We start from the raw sequence: 16,779 nt of genomic DNA, 5'->3' as shown, positions 1-16,779 counted from the left end.
AAGGCTGTGCCTGGGTCAGGTAGGAAGTACGGATTCTCCCACCAAAAAGGTGATGAGACCGGTAGCTCAACTGAAGTGCTTCTACACTAAAGCAGCATGGCCAACAACCAGTAGGACATGGAAGCCATTGTGCAGGAAAACTATGATATAGTTGCCATCACAAAAATGTGGTGGGATGACTTGCACAACTGGAGTGCTGCAATGGATGGCTGTAAACTCTTCAGAGGGGATAGGCAAGGAAGGAGAGGCAGTGGGGTAGCCCTGTATGTTAGGAAGTGTTATGAATGCCTAGAACTTAATGATGGTGACAATAGTGCTTGAGGGTAGGAAGGCTCTGCAGAAGGATCTGGGTGGGCTGGATTCATGGGCAGAGGCCAATGGTATGAGGTTCAACATGGCTAAGTTGTCTCACAACAACGTCATGCAATGCTACAGACTTGGGGAAGAGTGACTGGAAAGCTGCCTGGGGGAAAGGGACCTGGGAAGTTTTGTCGACAGCTGCTGAATATGAGGCAGCAGTGTGCCCAGGTGGTGAAGGATGCCAACAGCATCCAGTCTTGTATCAGTAATAGTGTGGCCAGCAGGACTAGGGAAGTGATTGTCCTGCTGTACTCAGCACTGGTGAGGCTGCACTTCAAATACTGTATTCACTTTTTGAGGTCTCACTACAAGAAAGACATTGAGCTGCTGGAGCATGTCCAGAAAAGAGCAAGGGTCTAGAGCACAAGTCTTATGAAGATGGGATGAGGAAGCAGGGATTGTTTAGTCTGGAGAAAAGGAGGCTGAGGGGAGACCTTATCACTCTCTACAACTACCTGAAAGGAGGTTGCATTGAGGGGAATATCTGTCTCTTTATCAGGGGAATGTAGTGATAGTATGAGGGGTATCAGTTTTAAACTGAAAACTGTAGATTTAGATTAGATATTAGGCAGAAATTCTTTACTGGGAGGGTGGTGAGACACTGGAACAGGTTGCCCAGAGAATTTGTGGATGCCCCATCCCTGGCAGTGTTCAAGGCCAGGCTGGATGGGGCTTTGAGCGACCTGGTGCAGTGGGAGGTGTCCCTGCCCATGGCATGGGCATTGGAACTAGATGTTTTTCAAGGTCCCTTCCAACCCAAACCATTCTATGATTCTATATGATGATATGTACAGTTCTTTATGTTGCTGAATAAATCAAGGCAGATAATGATCTTATGCTGAATACCTCCATACCAGAATCTACCATGCCTTCTGGGAAAGGGCACAAAGACCTTTACTGTCACAGTCCCGTGTTATGAGCAGGGGGCGGGAAGATCACTCTTTATGTAACATTTGCTTAAGTGCCTGGATTTTGTAAAGGATATTATGGGCTAGCGTCTTGTCACCATGTACACTTTGTAATCGATATGGGAATTTTTCCCTCTTTCAGAATTGTATAATACCTTGACAGATAGTTTGTGACACTAACTAGTGACGCCATGAAGAGCTGTGAATCCCTATATACAGATGATGCATCAATCTTTCCAATTTCTGAGGAAAATCTTAAATGCTTTTGCACTCTGTGCTGCAGTGCTCCGTATACACAGCTACAATTTTCTGTGCCATTTTACACTAAGTCATTCTAAAAATTTTGTGGTAACAATGTTATTACCTTCCAAAAGGCTAAGCGAGAACTGGATATCAAAAGGATCTGCCTTACTTTTTCATCCAAAAAATTAAGAAGCAAGCAGTTTCGATCCAGAGAAGGGATTTGTAAACTGCATACTACTAACACAATTTGAGTTCTAGGACATTTCTGTAAGAGGCAACCCAGCTCTGGCAATCTAACAGTATAAGGTTGTAATCTATAAATTGATTTTTTTATTTGCATGGGCTTTTTTAAAACAGCAAAGTTACTGAAATTAATTTTAGACTGTTGTTTACTGATAGTTTCCATCCTCCTCCTGATCCTAAGATGTGTGCATCCAGTTAAAAAACTCTTACACAACAACTGTGTTTCATGGGAGGAAACATGCTTTGGGTTCGGATGCTAAGTTGCTGTGACTGTGTGCTCTAACATTAGCTTTTATCTTTTTATCCTGTCACTGGAGATTACATTCAAAAATGGAGATTTTCAAGCAAAAATATTAGTTGTCCTTTACTGAGAAAACATTCCAGCCACTGCACTAGTAAGAGCTAACACGTTGATAGTTTATTTCCTTAAATACAATATACAGTATCATAAAACTGTGGAGATATATATGTCTGTTAACTCTGAGAAGTGAATGTCACAGCCACACCAAACAAAAATGATAAAACACAAGTATACTGAAAACAATAAAGTGTTTTCTTATAGTGTAAAGCTTATAGTGACCAATAATCATTTAAACTATTAATAAGATCTAAAACTTCACAAATTCATAGTAACACATTGACCAGTGTGATAAGTTGTAATAAATATAATGTAGATTTGAATTTCTGTCTATCATTTGTCACACATAATGACATAATTACATGTGGCACTAGTCTATGAAATAAATAATGGATAATATGTTTACTATTCAGTAACTACAATCACTAACATCAGGAATAATTACCTCCTGAAATTATTTTCATCCCCTTCTGTGTGTTTTAGCACGTATAAGTACACTTCTCTATTTGAGTTAATTACCTAGCAAAATTACTGGCAATATTCACTTTGAAATTATGTTGCTCATCTTTAAAATCCTTATGCAAAATCCTTTGAAACAGCCTCTATAAAATTTGGAGCAGACATGAGTATTGTAAATGTGCAAATGATTGCAAAAAGGGTAAATGCAACCAGGCATAACCTATCTATGACAGCGGCTGCAAACTTCCACTCGCTGCAGATCTCTTCACCCTCATCTTGTTTCCTGAAGCGCATTGCTATGAACTGAACTTCCTCCAGGATCTTCACAATCACTGGAATGGTATCCGTTAAAGCTTTCTTTTGAGCAAGCTCGATATCTTCTGGTAAGGGGCAACTAATCTTTCCGCTCTTGCTACCCAGATCCTTCTTTTGTGGGTAGCATGGATTATCCATTGTGTGGTAGCTACTGATTGTGTTGCCGTTGCTGGACTGGTGCCCAGGTAGGACGTTTATCTCCATGCTGTTTACGCTCACAAGTTTCTTGGGGTAGCTATATTTGCAAGAGAGGGGTTTTATAATTTCTCCCGGTTTCTTCATTCGTAAAAACCAAGCAAACCAATTCAGCAGGATGACACGGACCTGAAAGAGAGTGATGATAAGAATAGAAATAAAGGGAACTTTTCTGCATTCTAAAAGTTTTTTGAAATATTTCATGACTATTATACTTAGTCTGTATGGTGCTTTGGAAAGGCTGACTGCTTTCTGTGTTCTCCAGCAACAAATGTTGTTTTGTTGCTTTCAAATGCTCTCCTTTCAAATGTTCTCTTTTTGATGTCTGACTTTTTTCCACAAATGACCTTTTTTTTTGGATGTATCTTGAACATAGCAGTGTTTAATGCCCACTTAGCTTATAAAGGGAAAGAGATGTAAACTCTTACTTTACAAAATGTTTCTTGAAGTCCTATCTTTAGCAAACAATCCCAGATCTCTGTAATTGAGCACGGGGCACAAAATTGGCTGCATGGTTTTCATCTATTTATCAGACAGTACGGAAAGAGTCACACTTAATTGTTTGGGGGTGCATGTGTCAGTGCTCCATTTCTGTTGAAGAAAAACTATATAACAGAGTAACAGCGGTTTTTAGCATGTTGCCCACCCCAGTCTCTATTGTTTACATCTAAATAAATGGCTTTGGTTGGTTTGGGGTTTTTTTGGTTTTGTTTTGTTTTTGTCTGTTTGTTTGTTTATTATTTGAATGACATTCTAATACTCCTTTATGTGTTCAGCCACATAAAAAAGGAGGCCTTTTTTCAAAAGAATAATAGTAAATGAATTAAACTGGGCGGTTCATAATGTCAATGCTACTATTAACTGCTGTTATTTCCCTCTGCTCTGGTGTACAACTGCTCTGGTGCATCACTAGAGCTCTCTAACCCACACATGGCAGATTGTGCCCCATATGTTTCTTGTCAGGGTCATCAAACGACCTAACTCCAGAGAGCGCATAAAGCATTGTTTCCCAAAGAATTGATCCTCATAGGGTCTGGCTGAAATCTGAGCCTGCTATGATTCCTATTGTTAACACTGTTTGCTGTGAAAGGCAGTAAAAAGGCTGTGAAACCAGTAATATCTTGTGTGAAGGGCAGTAAACTAAATCAGTGAAATCTCAAAATTATAAAGTCCGACAGCTATTATGTATACAAAATGGGCATTTGCAATGTGCTTGTGAGAGTCCCTCCAGCCTCTTTAATGACTTTGTCATTCTGGTTGCAAGTCAAATAATCTGATGTCCTGGACAGAACAGACGTGACCTCTAGTTTCACTTCTGAGCCTTGGCCCAAGACTCCCTGTGTTATCCTACTCCAGTCACTTTGGCCATGTTTGACTCCAGACCACAATTTGCCCCCAAGGCTGTTTTAGATGCAGGATGAGTTGTCTCCTGTGTTTGCACAGTACAGATGCAGCGATGGGCAAATTACAGCTAGAACTTTAAGCTGCTGCTGTAATGACAAGCATAATTTCAGAAAGGAGATGGCATTAATTACCACACATATGAATAATACTTAAAGCCAAAAACAATAACCAGCAGAAGATGGTTACACAATTTTTAAATTTTGCAGCATGAGGTCTTCTGGAACACAACCTTGTGCCATTTTCTGTGAGTCTTTCTGCCTCTCTCCCACAAATGAATCTTTTATTCTTCATCCTGTAACACTGTTTTCTTGTGATTCATATTATTTGGCTCTCATTGGTATCTTTAAATATTTCATTATTTCCTCCATGGTCACCACAGACAAATAGAAAACTATACAATTACAACTAACACAATTAATTGAATTAATACAATTAATTGAATTTAGTTAATGAAATTGTCCTCTGACTGCTTATGGACACAATATGGTACATCATGGAACAAAATAATGGTCTTAATTGCTAGCAATATTTCAACAGTGTCTGTGGCAAAGGGGAGAGAGAAATTAATTCTCCATTACTGTGAAATTCCCAAATATCAAGTCAGACAAACTTTCCTAATAGAAAATGTTAGTATGTCTGCCTTAGCTCTGGAAGCTCTGTCACTTTCATGACAAAGTGTTTAGTCCTTAAGGAAATTACATTTATAAGTACAGCCAAATCCATTTCCCATGGAAAAAATAAATACTCAGAAAGCAGCAACACAGCTTTTAATTTGCTTGAACTTCCTAATGCCCTGTTTCCTTGAAAACACAGACAGTCAGGCATCAATCTGTTCTTTCATGCCAATTAATTCAGGAGGCAGCTGCAGCACAGGGGTTGCTGGAAAACAGCCCGGGCATGATGGCATGAATATATGTTCTCACTTGTATCATCATATCTGGGTTTCTCTGAAGGAAAGACAGCTGCCCCCAGAAGTCAGCAGCCTAACCCTGCTCTGACTCTCTCCACCAAGGTCCTGCCCTAACCATAATACAGGTGTGCTGCTAGCTCCCGTCACAGCCACCCGCCTGGCCTAGGCCAGAGGGAGCTGTCTCCAATTAAAGCTCTCCAGATAAGAGCAAAACTGCGCATGTCCAGGTTTAATGCATAAGAAAAGCCTGAAACCTAACAAACTTGATTTAGGCACAGCAAAGAGCTGTACTGCTCTTGCCTTTTGCCACAAAACACTTTCTTCTATGATTCTGTGATTCTCTCTGTGATTGCTTGCTCCGCATCTCTTGCCTATGCAACATTCTCAGTTGTCATCAGAAGCAGATCGATAGAGCTGTAATCCATGCCTGATGTTATCCACCGCCAAACTGCTCCTCAGCTGAGTCTTTTTTAGCGCTCTTTTCTATGCCAGCACAGCAGACATTACCAAAAGTCTCAAGTAGCCAGCAGCTCTTCCTACTCAACTGAGTAGCCAACAAATACCCTGACTAAACACCTCAGATTCAAACGCCTCCCTTGGAAAAAGTTGGCTTTAGTAAGTCGTCAAAGATTAATAGAAAGCAATAGAGTAAGGGAAGAAGTGAGCACGTACAGAGAGGCTAAATATCAGCATGCACATCAGCCTCCCTCTTCTTGTTCAAAGGCCAAGCACAGAGGCATTGAGAGACAGGCAGGGAGAAGAAGCTGCTCAACTCTAAATAGTTTATAAAACGGATGTTTAGGCAACGAGGTCAGTTAAATCTTCTAGGTCTGGAGCTGCTCCCACACAAGACCGATGGCTTCCCCTGCAACTGATTCAAGCAGCTAATCCCATCTAAGTGGGAGGTGAGAACACTCCTGTAACAATAGCCAATTAATCCGGGTTAGAGCTTTGCAATAAACTGACATCTGGCTCTGACAGGATGAGGAGGGTGGAGGGAGTAAGTGGATGGTAAGGGCACCTGCTGGGACTGGGACTGGGACTGGGACTGGAACTGTAAAGAACAAATTTTGGGTAAGCAATTTCCTTCTTTCTGCAGATGACTATCTTAGATTCCTGGGTTTAATTGAGCAAAAATCTTTCAGGGTGACTCTGTGAGAAACACCATATGTAGGTGGACAGGGGGAAAAAAAAAGGAGACTTTACCACGAATCCTAATGGTTGAGCCTTGCCCATGCATTGCGGAGGACGAATGCCCACTTTTGTGGGGTCAGCCTCCTCCCTACACACTTGGCATTCACCCTTTTTCCCTTGAGATCTCTCAGTCCTGCCAGCTTGCCTGGTCTACAGCTTTCACAGTGTATTATCTGTGCTTCCCATAATGGTTTCCACAGTCTTTGCTTCCTGATGGCATTTTTTTAATGACTCCCAGTTCAGCTGTCAGGCCAGGGAACAAGGACCCTCAAGAGTGAGAATTTATTGCATGCTGTTTTTCCAGCCCAGACAGCAAGAGCTGACTTGCAGGGCCTGTGAGCCAACTTAACATGAGCAATTGTGTTTGGTCTCCTTGAAAAGCAGATGAAACAATAAAATTGCCCGTGGGGGCTGTTATGCTGCTGTGTATACTGTCCGCGGAGACATCTGAAGCATGTTTACCCTGATTTTTGCCCTTAGGTCCTGCTTGCCTGCATGTTCATCGAGAATTTACATGGTCTGCTATCTTGAAAGTTCTATGATTTAAAATCATATATCACTTTCAGAAAGTTAGCGTGATTAATTGCTACTGGACTTTATTTATTTATTTATTTATTTATTTATATTTAATTTGCCTCGATGCTGCAGTTTATTTTTAGAGAGGCAAAATTAGAAAGCTGTTCTGTAGTTGGGCTGAAATTGGTAACTGTGTGAACATTCAGCATCATGTCAGGGTAATTGTCTACCATGACAAATGTAGTGAATGAGAAAACAAAGGATTCTGAGCAACCAGACCTGCGAAACCAGGATGCATAGATAGCTGACTGTGACTATTTGTATCTGCTTCTGTTGTCATTCCTTTTCTTTTTGTAAATACAAAGCCTACCTTGCTTATTCTAAAATCTATTCTTATGAAATGGAGAGAGAAAAACCCCATCATTTTCTTTTAACTTGAAAGTCTAAAGTGAACACATTGGTCCTTGAAGCCAGCTGACATTACTTCTTAACCTCACCAGGCTAACACAATATGCTGCTTTACGGAAAAGAAGGTCCACATGCCCTGAGAATTCATCAGATGTCAGCAGACAAAATCTTTTTTTCCACACAGATGAGTGGATGTGGCTTCAGCAGAAGGCAAATTTCGGAGCCATGGAAGTCCAGGGTCTCCTCAATACAGTCAGACTCAACACCTTTGCCTGTTTGTTTCTGCTGGGGGTGCAGTAGCAGTGGTGTGAGAAGCATAGCTAGGGGGCTCCTGATCTTCCAGCAGCTCAGGGAGCCAGCTGGTAACTGGAACAGTTACAAGCAAGTTACAAGACAGCAGTAAATTGGCCTCCCCGCTTGTCTTTGTGTTGGGAGGCTGGAGCTATGTCATGAACTGCAGTGAGAACTTCTGTAAGGGAACAAAGCGTAGAAACTGCCCAGCAGGGACCAGTGTGTGTCTGTTTAGTGTTTTGAAGTGTCACATGTTACCAGCACTGGTGTCTGCTGGGTAAGAAATCAAAGTTGTTTCCATAGAATTAGTACTTGCAAAGCAGGTGCTGAGCAAGATCACTCTGCCATGACTCAACCACTCCATTGTAAGTTCAAATTGAAAACCCAATAACTGACACTGGTTTTAATGGAAAACTAAATTTAGTATGTTTGTTTTCCCTCCAATAGCAATCATAAGTGTCAAACATATCTGTATGCTTTTCAGACTTTTCAGCTTCGCTGTAGCTTCTAGATTAATTTTTCCTTTCCGTAAGCTGTTGAATATTTACCAGCAAAACTGCTTACCCATTTGGGCATCTTTCCTGCTTGTGGGTCATGATGGTGAAACTGCAGAACCAGCACTGTTACCACCACAGACAGACCAACGATGACCATGATGCTTGCAAAATATTGAGCTGCAGGTAAAAGGAGGACTTGGTTAGGAGGGGGAAAAAAACAAACAAATGCAAATAATATTCCTTGGCCACGCCTCAAGATCTACATTTGAGAAGTGCTGCTTCACACCCAAACATCCTTTTCTCTCTTCTTCCACACCGGAGCATTTCAGGCCTTTGAGATTTTCAGTGTGTCTGCTCAGCTGCCTCTCTCCTGTGAAAGGCATAAGCTGCTTGGTTTTTATTTCTAGAGTGGAGTGTAGGGCTCGCTGCTGACAACCTGCTCCCTGCCTGTTGTCAGGACAGCAAGAAGCTGAGTGGACCAGACCCACTGAACACCAGCATCCCCAGTCCTAGGCTGCCCCATGGTACCAGCGGACGTGCTGGAGGGAAATGCCATCCTCACAGTGTCACTGGACACCCTCCCCTCCCTCCAAAAAAGTGTCACCAGACCCCTTCCCTCGCCCCACCACTGCTCACAAGGGGTTAGACATACTTTTCAGAACTTTCCTCAGCCCTAAAGACCACTTATTTTGGTAGCTATAAAAGCATGCTACAGCTCTGCTGAGTGCTAATTTTAGGCCTGCCATTCAGGAAAGAAAAAAAGATATTGAAAGTCAGAACTGAGACTTGAAACCGTTATCTCCCAAGTGTCAGTACAGCTTCCTTATGCCAGGAGTGAGTCTGATGCACTGGACTGTAAAGTGGAATTACCCACAGGGCTAATGACATTTGAAGGCTGCTGTGGCAAAATACCAGGAAGAATTACCGTTGGCTGATGTGATGGTGTGATGTGGGAGAGCACGTGACACTGCCCCGGACTGCAGCAGCCTCCCATCCCCAGCTCTCCTGCCTGCAGCTTGCTGGAAAAGCCAAAAATTCGATGATACGAGATCCAAGGCAAGTTCTGTTGCAGCTCTGTTTCTTAACACCAATTCCCACTGCCTCAGCAGCAAAAAGCTCGTTCATAATAATGAAGTTCTGAGGCCTTACTGAAAATAATGCTGCAAGTGCTTCGAGAGCCGGGTGTAACTTCCTGTGTCAAAATGAATTACTCGGCTGTATTGCAAGAACAGTCCCACGGGTGACATGAATTCATAGGACTCTGTTGCACTTTCTCATGGGAGAACAGAGCCAACAGCCAGGCAGAAGCAGAGCAAACCAGGAACTTGGGTTTCAGGGAAGCTGGATGATCTGGTTCACATACGCCCCATGGAACAGACACACAGCAGTGTTGATATCGTTGGTTTAAGCACTGCCATAAATCTCTAAATAACCCATAATTTCTATGCATTTTGATGGCACCAGACTTCGAAGGCCTGAAGTCCATTTAAAATGACTTTGGATAGGATTTTCACAGGTCCTTGGAAAGTTAGTCAGCTGGTTGAACTTGGAAACAACTTGGTATTATCTGACTCAACATTCCACCCAATGATTAGCAGAGGAATTCACACTCTCAGTTTTTTGTGCTTTAAACTCAGGAACAGTGCTCAGGAAACTACTATGGTGACCTGCTAGTAAACGGGGAAAACAGTTTTCTCAGGATCAGACTGGGAACTGTAGGGGACCTGTGGATGCATAAAGGAAGATTTTTTATGTTCTAGCCTGGTGATAGGCAAAGAAGGTGGCTGGGTGCACATCACCTGCATTTTGGGGGTGGAGGGGGAGCTTCAAGGTACAGTGTAGTTTTCAGTTGGTAAATAATGACTGAGGAAACGGGGCATGGTACTTCAGCCCTACTATCAGTGTCAGGCAATCAAATGTCACAAGATATCTGTGAAATGAGAACTGGAAGGTAGACTTACGCACCCCAAAAAAAAAAGAAAAAAAAAGAAAGCCCCAAAGTTCAGGAGCAGCCCAGACCTACTCTAGAGCTGGATTTTTGTCAGCCCTCAAGAAGCAGCAGTGAAAGGGGAGGAAGGAAGTAGCAATGGCTGGCCCACACATCACTTTAGCCTTTCACAGCTCTATAGTTCGAGATATGATGAAAGCTGTTGCTTCCTTTCTTATGGCAAGTCAAGGTCAACCTAATAGCCATTGTCCACAAAGGAATTGCTAGATCTTCTGCCCGACCATGGATCTCTCTGATTGAAAACTTGACTCTGTGCTTGCAAATCAGACCCTTCACTGGGGCAGTGTCACAGATAGGGGTAGACAACAGCTGGCTGGGCCTGGGTTCAGTGACAATTCACCTGTCGTCAAGGTCGGCAAGGAAAGGCCCCAGAACTGAATGGGTATGTGCATGGGGCAAAATGGTGCTGACTCAGCGTTTTCTGAGCTTTCCTTCAAGGGTTCAATCCTACGTACTCTTTTTCCAGGCAGCAGACCTCCTGAAGCAGTCAGGAGAATTGGTGCGGAAGACTCCTGTGATGTCTCTCATATACCTCACTAAAAGCATGGCTTAATCTTCGTCCAGTCTGCTGGCTTGGCATCTCTGTTCCTGGCAGTCTTCAATCCTCACACCAGCCAGATCAAATCCAAAAAGCCAGATTTTTTTGATCTGTTTGTTAGGGTCCAGCCTAAAACCTACATCTGATATCACATATATAAAAAGGATAGCAATGACTAGCAATTCATAATTTGAAGGACTTCCAGCACTATTTTTGGACCTTCTGTGCCTTTATCTGTTGTTAGAGAACAACCTTAGGATTATTTTCAGGTTTTGGAATATCTGTGGCTTGAGTGGAACTGGATTAACTTTAAGGACTGACTAGAAGCAGGGTAAATAGAAGTAGAACAGTAAAAGAAGCAAAATGGTTCCAGATGGATGCTTTGCACAGTCAGGTTTATCACTGAACACTGACTGAGAAAACAGTATATTATCCAGATTTGTTAACATAGTTAATCATAGATAGAGCAGAGCTTCTCCATTGTAACCAGTTACGGTCTTGCTGTTTCCATGAAACAGTGAGGGAAGGAGGACCGCATTGTACTTAGATATTCACAGCGATCAAGTCGGATATGTCCCACTGGTGCTCCTGTTTGTATGCCTTAATTGCAGGAAACATCAGGTTTTGGATGTGGGATGATGGACTGGTTTAGAGCTGCTCTAAGTCAAGTCATTTCAGTCATTCAGTGCCAAGCGCTTCCTGCTTCTGGTAAACTCTCAGAAAGTGGGAGAAATGTCCTGGAGAATGCACAGAATGAGATACTCACTGCTCCTCCTTCTGGAAATGGTCCAGGTTAATTAACTGAAGCCTGTGGAGGATGCAGAAAATCTCAGACAGCAACAGAGGGGCTTGTAACCACCCTTCTTCTTTTCTCCTGTGGCAGGGGCCAGGGTTGGTGCCGGGCAGATGCTGCTGCAGAGGGCTCTGCTGTTGCAGAGGCTGAGCAGGGTCCTGGCACCATCAAGGGACCAGGCAGGACCATGAGAGGGGTGAAAAGAACTCCACAAAATCAAAATGAGACAAAGTGAAGTGGCAGCAGCTGAGAAAATACAGGTGGACGACAAAAATTTAAGAGAAGACTAATCTCATTTTCTCTCGCTTGTCTAAACCACTCATCCTTATAACTTAAAACAATCTGTAACTTCTTGAGGTGGCAAAGCACCACGTTACTATGACTCGTTGTAATTTACAGCCTCGTTTGCTGTGTGACTAACTGCAAGAAATCACCACAAACATCTGCTGCAAATGTAGTTATCCACAGAATAAAACATTCGCTCTTACTGAAATAACATAGCATGATAAAGAACAGCAAAGAGGGGACACAACAGAAAAGATGTCACGATACTGTAACCTTAAGCAGCAAGTAAGTGTAATGGTTTTTAAAGAAGCAAGGACAGGAGCTCAGCAAAAGAAGGGAGAGAGAAATGCACTTTGGTTATATGGAGGTGAAGATAATTTTTATTGTGCACTATTTGATACATCCAGCCAAGGTGTCAAGCGTCACATGGATGTTAATCTTAGGAAGTGAAAGTTCCTCATATTCATGAGCACTGTGTTCCCCTTTCAAACACTCTCCGCACACACAAGCTTTCCGGTGTTCCCACTTTCTGCTGTGAAATGCCTTTTAGAGCAAAAATACAGACTCTTGATCCAAAACCAATGGCATTATTTTGGAGAGAGCTAGAAGGAAATATTGATTTTCAGCACTCTGGAGTTATCTGGACATGGGGAAAAAAAACCAACCAGACCTAAAAAAACCCCACAAAAACCCCCAAAACCAAACAAACCAGAAATAATTAAGTACTTCTCCATGACAAGGAGATGGCTTGAATTTCCATCTGCAAAAACTGTTTATGGAAGAAACAAATCATCTGGCTGGCTTGAGAGTTCCGAACATTTCATTTCAAGATTTGGCTTCTGGGCAGTAGCATGCCTGTTTGACAAAGTACTTTGAAAGTGCTACTTATGCTACTTCCTCAGAGCGCTGAGCCAGCTCAGAGCTTATGGCAGCTTTGGTCTTAGGCTGAAGGTGTCCTTCTGCTGGTGCTGCTAGCTCTTTCTCTATGTGATTGTATTTTCTGTGCCACCCGGGGCCTGAACTCAATGACTGCAGAGGTTTGGGGCAAATACAACAGTAAAGAGCTGTGCAGTGTTTTCAAAGTAAGCGTTTTAGGGTCTGTCTCTGCATGCTGTCACCCTGTTCTCACAGTGGTGTGACTGCAGCACAGCAAACCAGAGGTGAATACAAGGTGGGTGGAGGAAGGATCTACCAGCCTGTGTCTCACTGCAGAGTGGAACAAGAGGTGAACCTGCTGATTACTGGGGCTGGAAGATTAATGGTGACTTCTTAAAAACAAAGCATCTGTTGCTGGAAGCAGCAGGGATCGCGGAGGGAGGGGAAAAAGTGGGGACAGCTACAAACTTTTTAGTGCCATGGGGCCCCAAATGTTTCCCCCTCTGGAGGTGATACTGCAGGCAGGGAGAAAGAAGAGTCAGGAAGCTGTGCTGGTCATGTTCATAACTGTGTTGCTCTCAATTTTCCAGAGCAAAGGCTTTTCAACGATGTCTGACTTTAACATGCGCTGTGGATTGATCTGTCTTTCTGAAAAACTGGCTGGTTTTGATAGTAAATAAACATTACATTTGGAGTTGATTTTTTTTCAGGTCTATGAGTCCAAACTAGAAGCTTATACTGAGACATGGATTTTTGAAGACAGTGCTACAGCAGTGCAAGATGAATGAGACTCTGGTCACTGCTTTATCGGGTACTGCTAGATGTGGGTAAGCGAGACCACCAACTCTGTACTTTTAAGGAGACTCTAGTCAAAGGATAGTCATGAAGAGGAAGAATCACAGTTAGGAATCTCTCTTAGCTTAGGGGAACTTGTTCCATTAGTGACTTCTTAGTGCATGAGTCCCTAACTCTAATTAAAAGGTTAGTTTCAAACAGAAAACACAGTTTAATGAAATAGGTCATGGATACGGGGACTGTAAAAAGGAGGCACAGTGCTCTTTTAAAAAAAAAAAAAAAGAATTCAGGTGTATGTCTATTGCCTAAGGAAGAAACTCATCTTTTCTTCAGATATAGTCATAAAACCCATTAAAAAAACCGTATCTGATTATCCAGAACTATTTACAAAGATAACATTTTCTTTATAGAAATAATAAAAAATAAAAGTAATCTTCCAATTTAGATTGAAATGTCTCAAATGTAGTTCTCAGATGAATTACCTAAGCCTTTAGTTTTAAAGCGCAGCACCAGAGCTTCTACAAAAGGTCTACTCGAAATAATAGTATTTGTTTAATTTCAATTTGGTCATTGAACTAGGAAATCAACACAGTGGGATATGGTTATCCCTTCTTAAATAATGCACTACACTAGGTGTAAGGGTGTTACGTAGGAGGGGCAGGACGATGCATGAAATCCCCACGAAATTACTGGCATTTATAGTGCAAGACAAACCTGTGCATAATTGTATAGATTTTTAAAAACAGAAACAACAATTGTTGTCATATACCTGAGCTGTATCACACAGGCTTTATGCTTTTACCCAGTGATTAGTGCACTCAGACCAGTAATTTCAGGTGTGTAACACATCTGGAGTTCTCTCCATTTCTGTAATATCAAGTAATGAACTCCAGCTGTCTGCTTACATAGAACCTTGGTAAAAGTAGTTTTAAAGAAAGCAATTGTAAGTCAAATTATGAGCGCACACTTCCCGTGAGGCATGATTAAGCTATACTAGGAAAGGTAAGTTTAGGACACATCTGCTGCTGTACAGTCATGGTCTGAAAGTCTTTTAGGAGTTATGCTGTAGAGATTTTAAGTTCCAGGAGGGAACTTCAGGACCCTGTATTGAAAACTGTATGTAGTTCGTATGGTTGACTTGGTTTGGATTCTGGACAGACTGTTGTGTTTGTAGATGTCGTGGGACTTGAATGTTTTTTGACCTAGATGGCTCAGCTAGTTTGTTTTGTTATGGATGGTTAATGTTTTAAACAGAAACAAAAGTATTTTTTCTCTGGTTCCTAGACATCCGTTCCTTCTCCTTTGATGGTAACACACTGACTGGGGAAGTGGACACTTCATGAGGAAGACCCACCCTGTAAGAAGACCTGGAGAGGCTGGAAGAGTGGGCTAACAAGAACCTTGTTGGAATAAGCATAAGGTTTTCAGAGCTCAAGATCATGTAAAATCACACAACCCAACTTTGAGCACTGGATGGACATGGGTTGATTGGGTGCAGAAGGCAAATGGATGAGCAGTTTTTCCCTACCTAGTTGGAGTGGAGCAAGGGGTTAAGAGCACAGCTTTAAACTAGCAACACTGTATGAGATTACAACCCAAACTACATGGACAAATGCTGGACAAGGGTGGAAGAAAATGGTGCCGGGTGGACAGAACAAAAAAGAAATCAGGAATGGTGAAACAAGGTGAAGCACAGGAGCAACTGCAACTCTGATTGTGGTCATGAAACAATAACGTTTCTGGGACAACTAAGATGTGGGGGGATATCTCCCACTATTGGAATGCACTGAAGTATAGGTACGAGTTCTTCAGGGGGAACAGACAGCTAAGACTACATGGGTTGCCCTCTATGTGAAGGAGCCACTTGGATGTGAGAGGCTCCTCTATGGGATGGATGAGACCTGCTGGAGAGCTTGTGGGTCAGATTCAGTAAAGAGGTCAACAAGAGTGATGCTGTAGTAGGAGTGCATTATAGACCATCCAAAAAAAGTGGATATGGGAATGGGGCCTTAAAGCAACTTGGAAGTCTCTGTATCACATATCCAGGTTGTCACAGGGGAGTTGGACCTCCCTGAAATCTGCTGAAAAGGCAACACAGTGTAATTCAAGTAGCCAAGAATCACAGAATCACGGAATCTTCAGAGTTGGAAGGGACGTCTAGAGATCATCTAGTCCAACTCCCCTGCTAGAGCAGGATTGCCTAAAGCACATCCCTCAGGGCTGCATCCAGGCGGGTCTTGAAAATCTCCAGAGAAGGGGACTCCACAACCTCCCTGGGCAGCCTGTTCCAGTGCTCTGTCACCCTCACTGTAAAGAAGTTTTTCCGTGTATTTGAACGGAACTTCCTATGTTCTAGCTTGTGCCCATTGCCCCTTGTCCTGTCAATGGGAACCATTGAAAAGAGCCTGGCTCCGTCCTCCTTAAACCCACCCTTTAGATACTTGTAAACATTAATCAGGCCCCCCTCAACCTTCTCTTCTCCAGGCTAAAGAGTCCCAGCTCTTTCAGCCTTTCCTCATAAGGGAGGTGCTCCAGTCCCATAATCATCTTGGTTGCCCTACGCTGGACTCGCTCCAGTAGTTCCCTGTCCCTCTTGAACTGGGGATCCCAAAACTGGACACAGTACTCCAGTTGTGGCCTCACCAGTGCAGAGTAGAGGGGGAGAATGACCTCCCTCGACCTACTGGCCACAGTCTTCCCTATGCAGCCCAGGATGCCATTGGCCTTCTTGGCGACAAGGGCACACTGCTGGCTCATGGATAATTTGCTGTCTACCAGGACCCCCAGGTCCTTCTCCTCAGAGCTGCTTCCCAGCATGTCCGCCCCTAACATATACTGGTGTTTGGCATTCTTCCTTCCCAGGTGCAGGACCCTACACTTGCTTTTGTTGAACCTCATTAGGTTCTTCTCTGCCCAGCAGTCCAGCCTGTCCAGGTCACGCTGGATGGCAGCACGGCCCTCTGGAGTGTCGGCCACCCCTCCCAGCTTGGTATCATCAGCAAACTTGCTGAGGATACACTCTGTCCCCTCATCTAGGTCATTAATGAATATATTGAACAAAATTGATCCAAGTATTGACCCCTGAGGGACACCACTCGTTACAGGCCTCCAACTGGACTCTGTGCCGCTGATCACAACCCTCTGAGTTCTGTCACTCAGCCAGCTCTTGATCCACCTCACTGT

At 43.0% G+C, this 16,779-nt stretch overlaps 1 protein-coding gene across 1 annotated transcript in view; it reads right to left on the bottom strand.

Moving 5' to 3' along the window:
• Positions 1-2,153: 2,153 nt before the first annotated feature.
• Positions 2,154-16,779, bottom strand: part of LOC141736105 (neuronal acetylcholine receptor subunit alpha-7-like) — a 63,921-nt gene continuing 49,295 nt past the window's right edge. Inside the window, exons 9-10 of the mRNA XM_074569813.1 lie at positions 8,369-8,478; positions 2,154-3,210 (exon numbers count right to left, since the gene is read on the bottom strand). Coding sequence (XP_074425914.1) covers positions 2,689-3,210; positions 8,369-8,478 — 632 coding nt within the window. The 3' untranslated portion in view covers positions 2,154-2,688. The remainder of the gene's footprint in view (positions 3,211-8,368; positions 8,479-16,779) is intronic.

The sequence above is a fragment of the Larus michahellis genome, chromosome Z, assembly GCF_964199755.1.
Source record: "Larus michahellis chromosome Z, bLarMic1.1, whole genome shotgun sequence".
In the NCBI taxonomy this organism is placed as follows: Eukaryota; Metazoa; Chordata; class Aves; order Charadriiformes; family Laridae; genus Larus; species Larus michahellis.
This window is presented reverse-complemented; position numbering and strand designations above follow the sequence as displayed.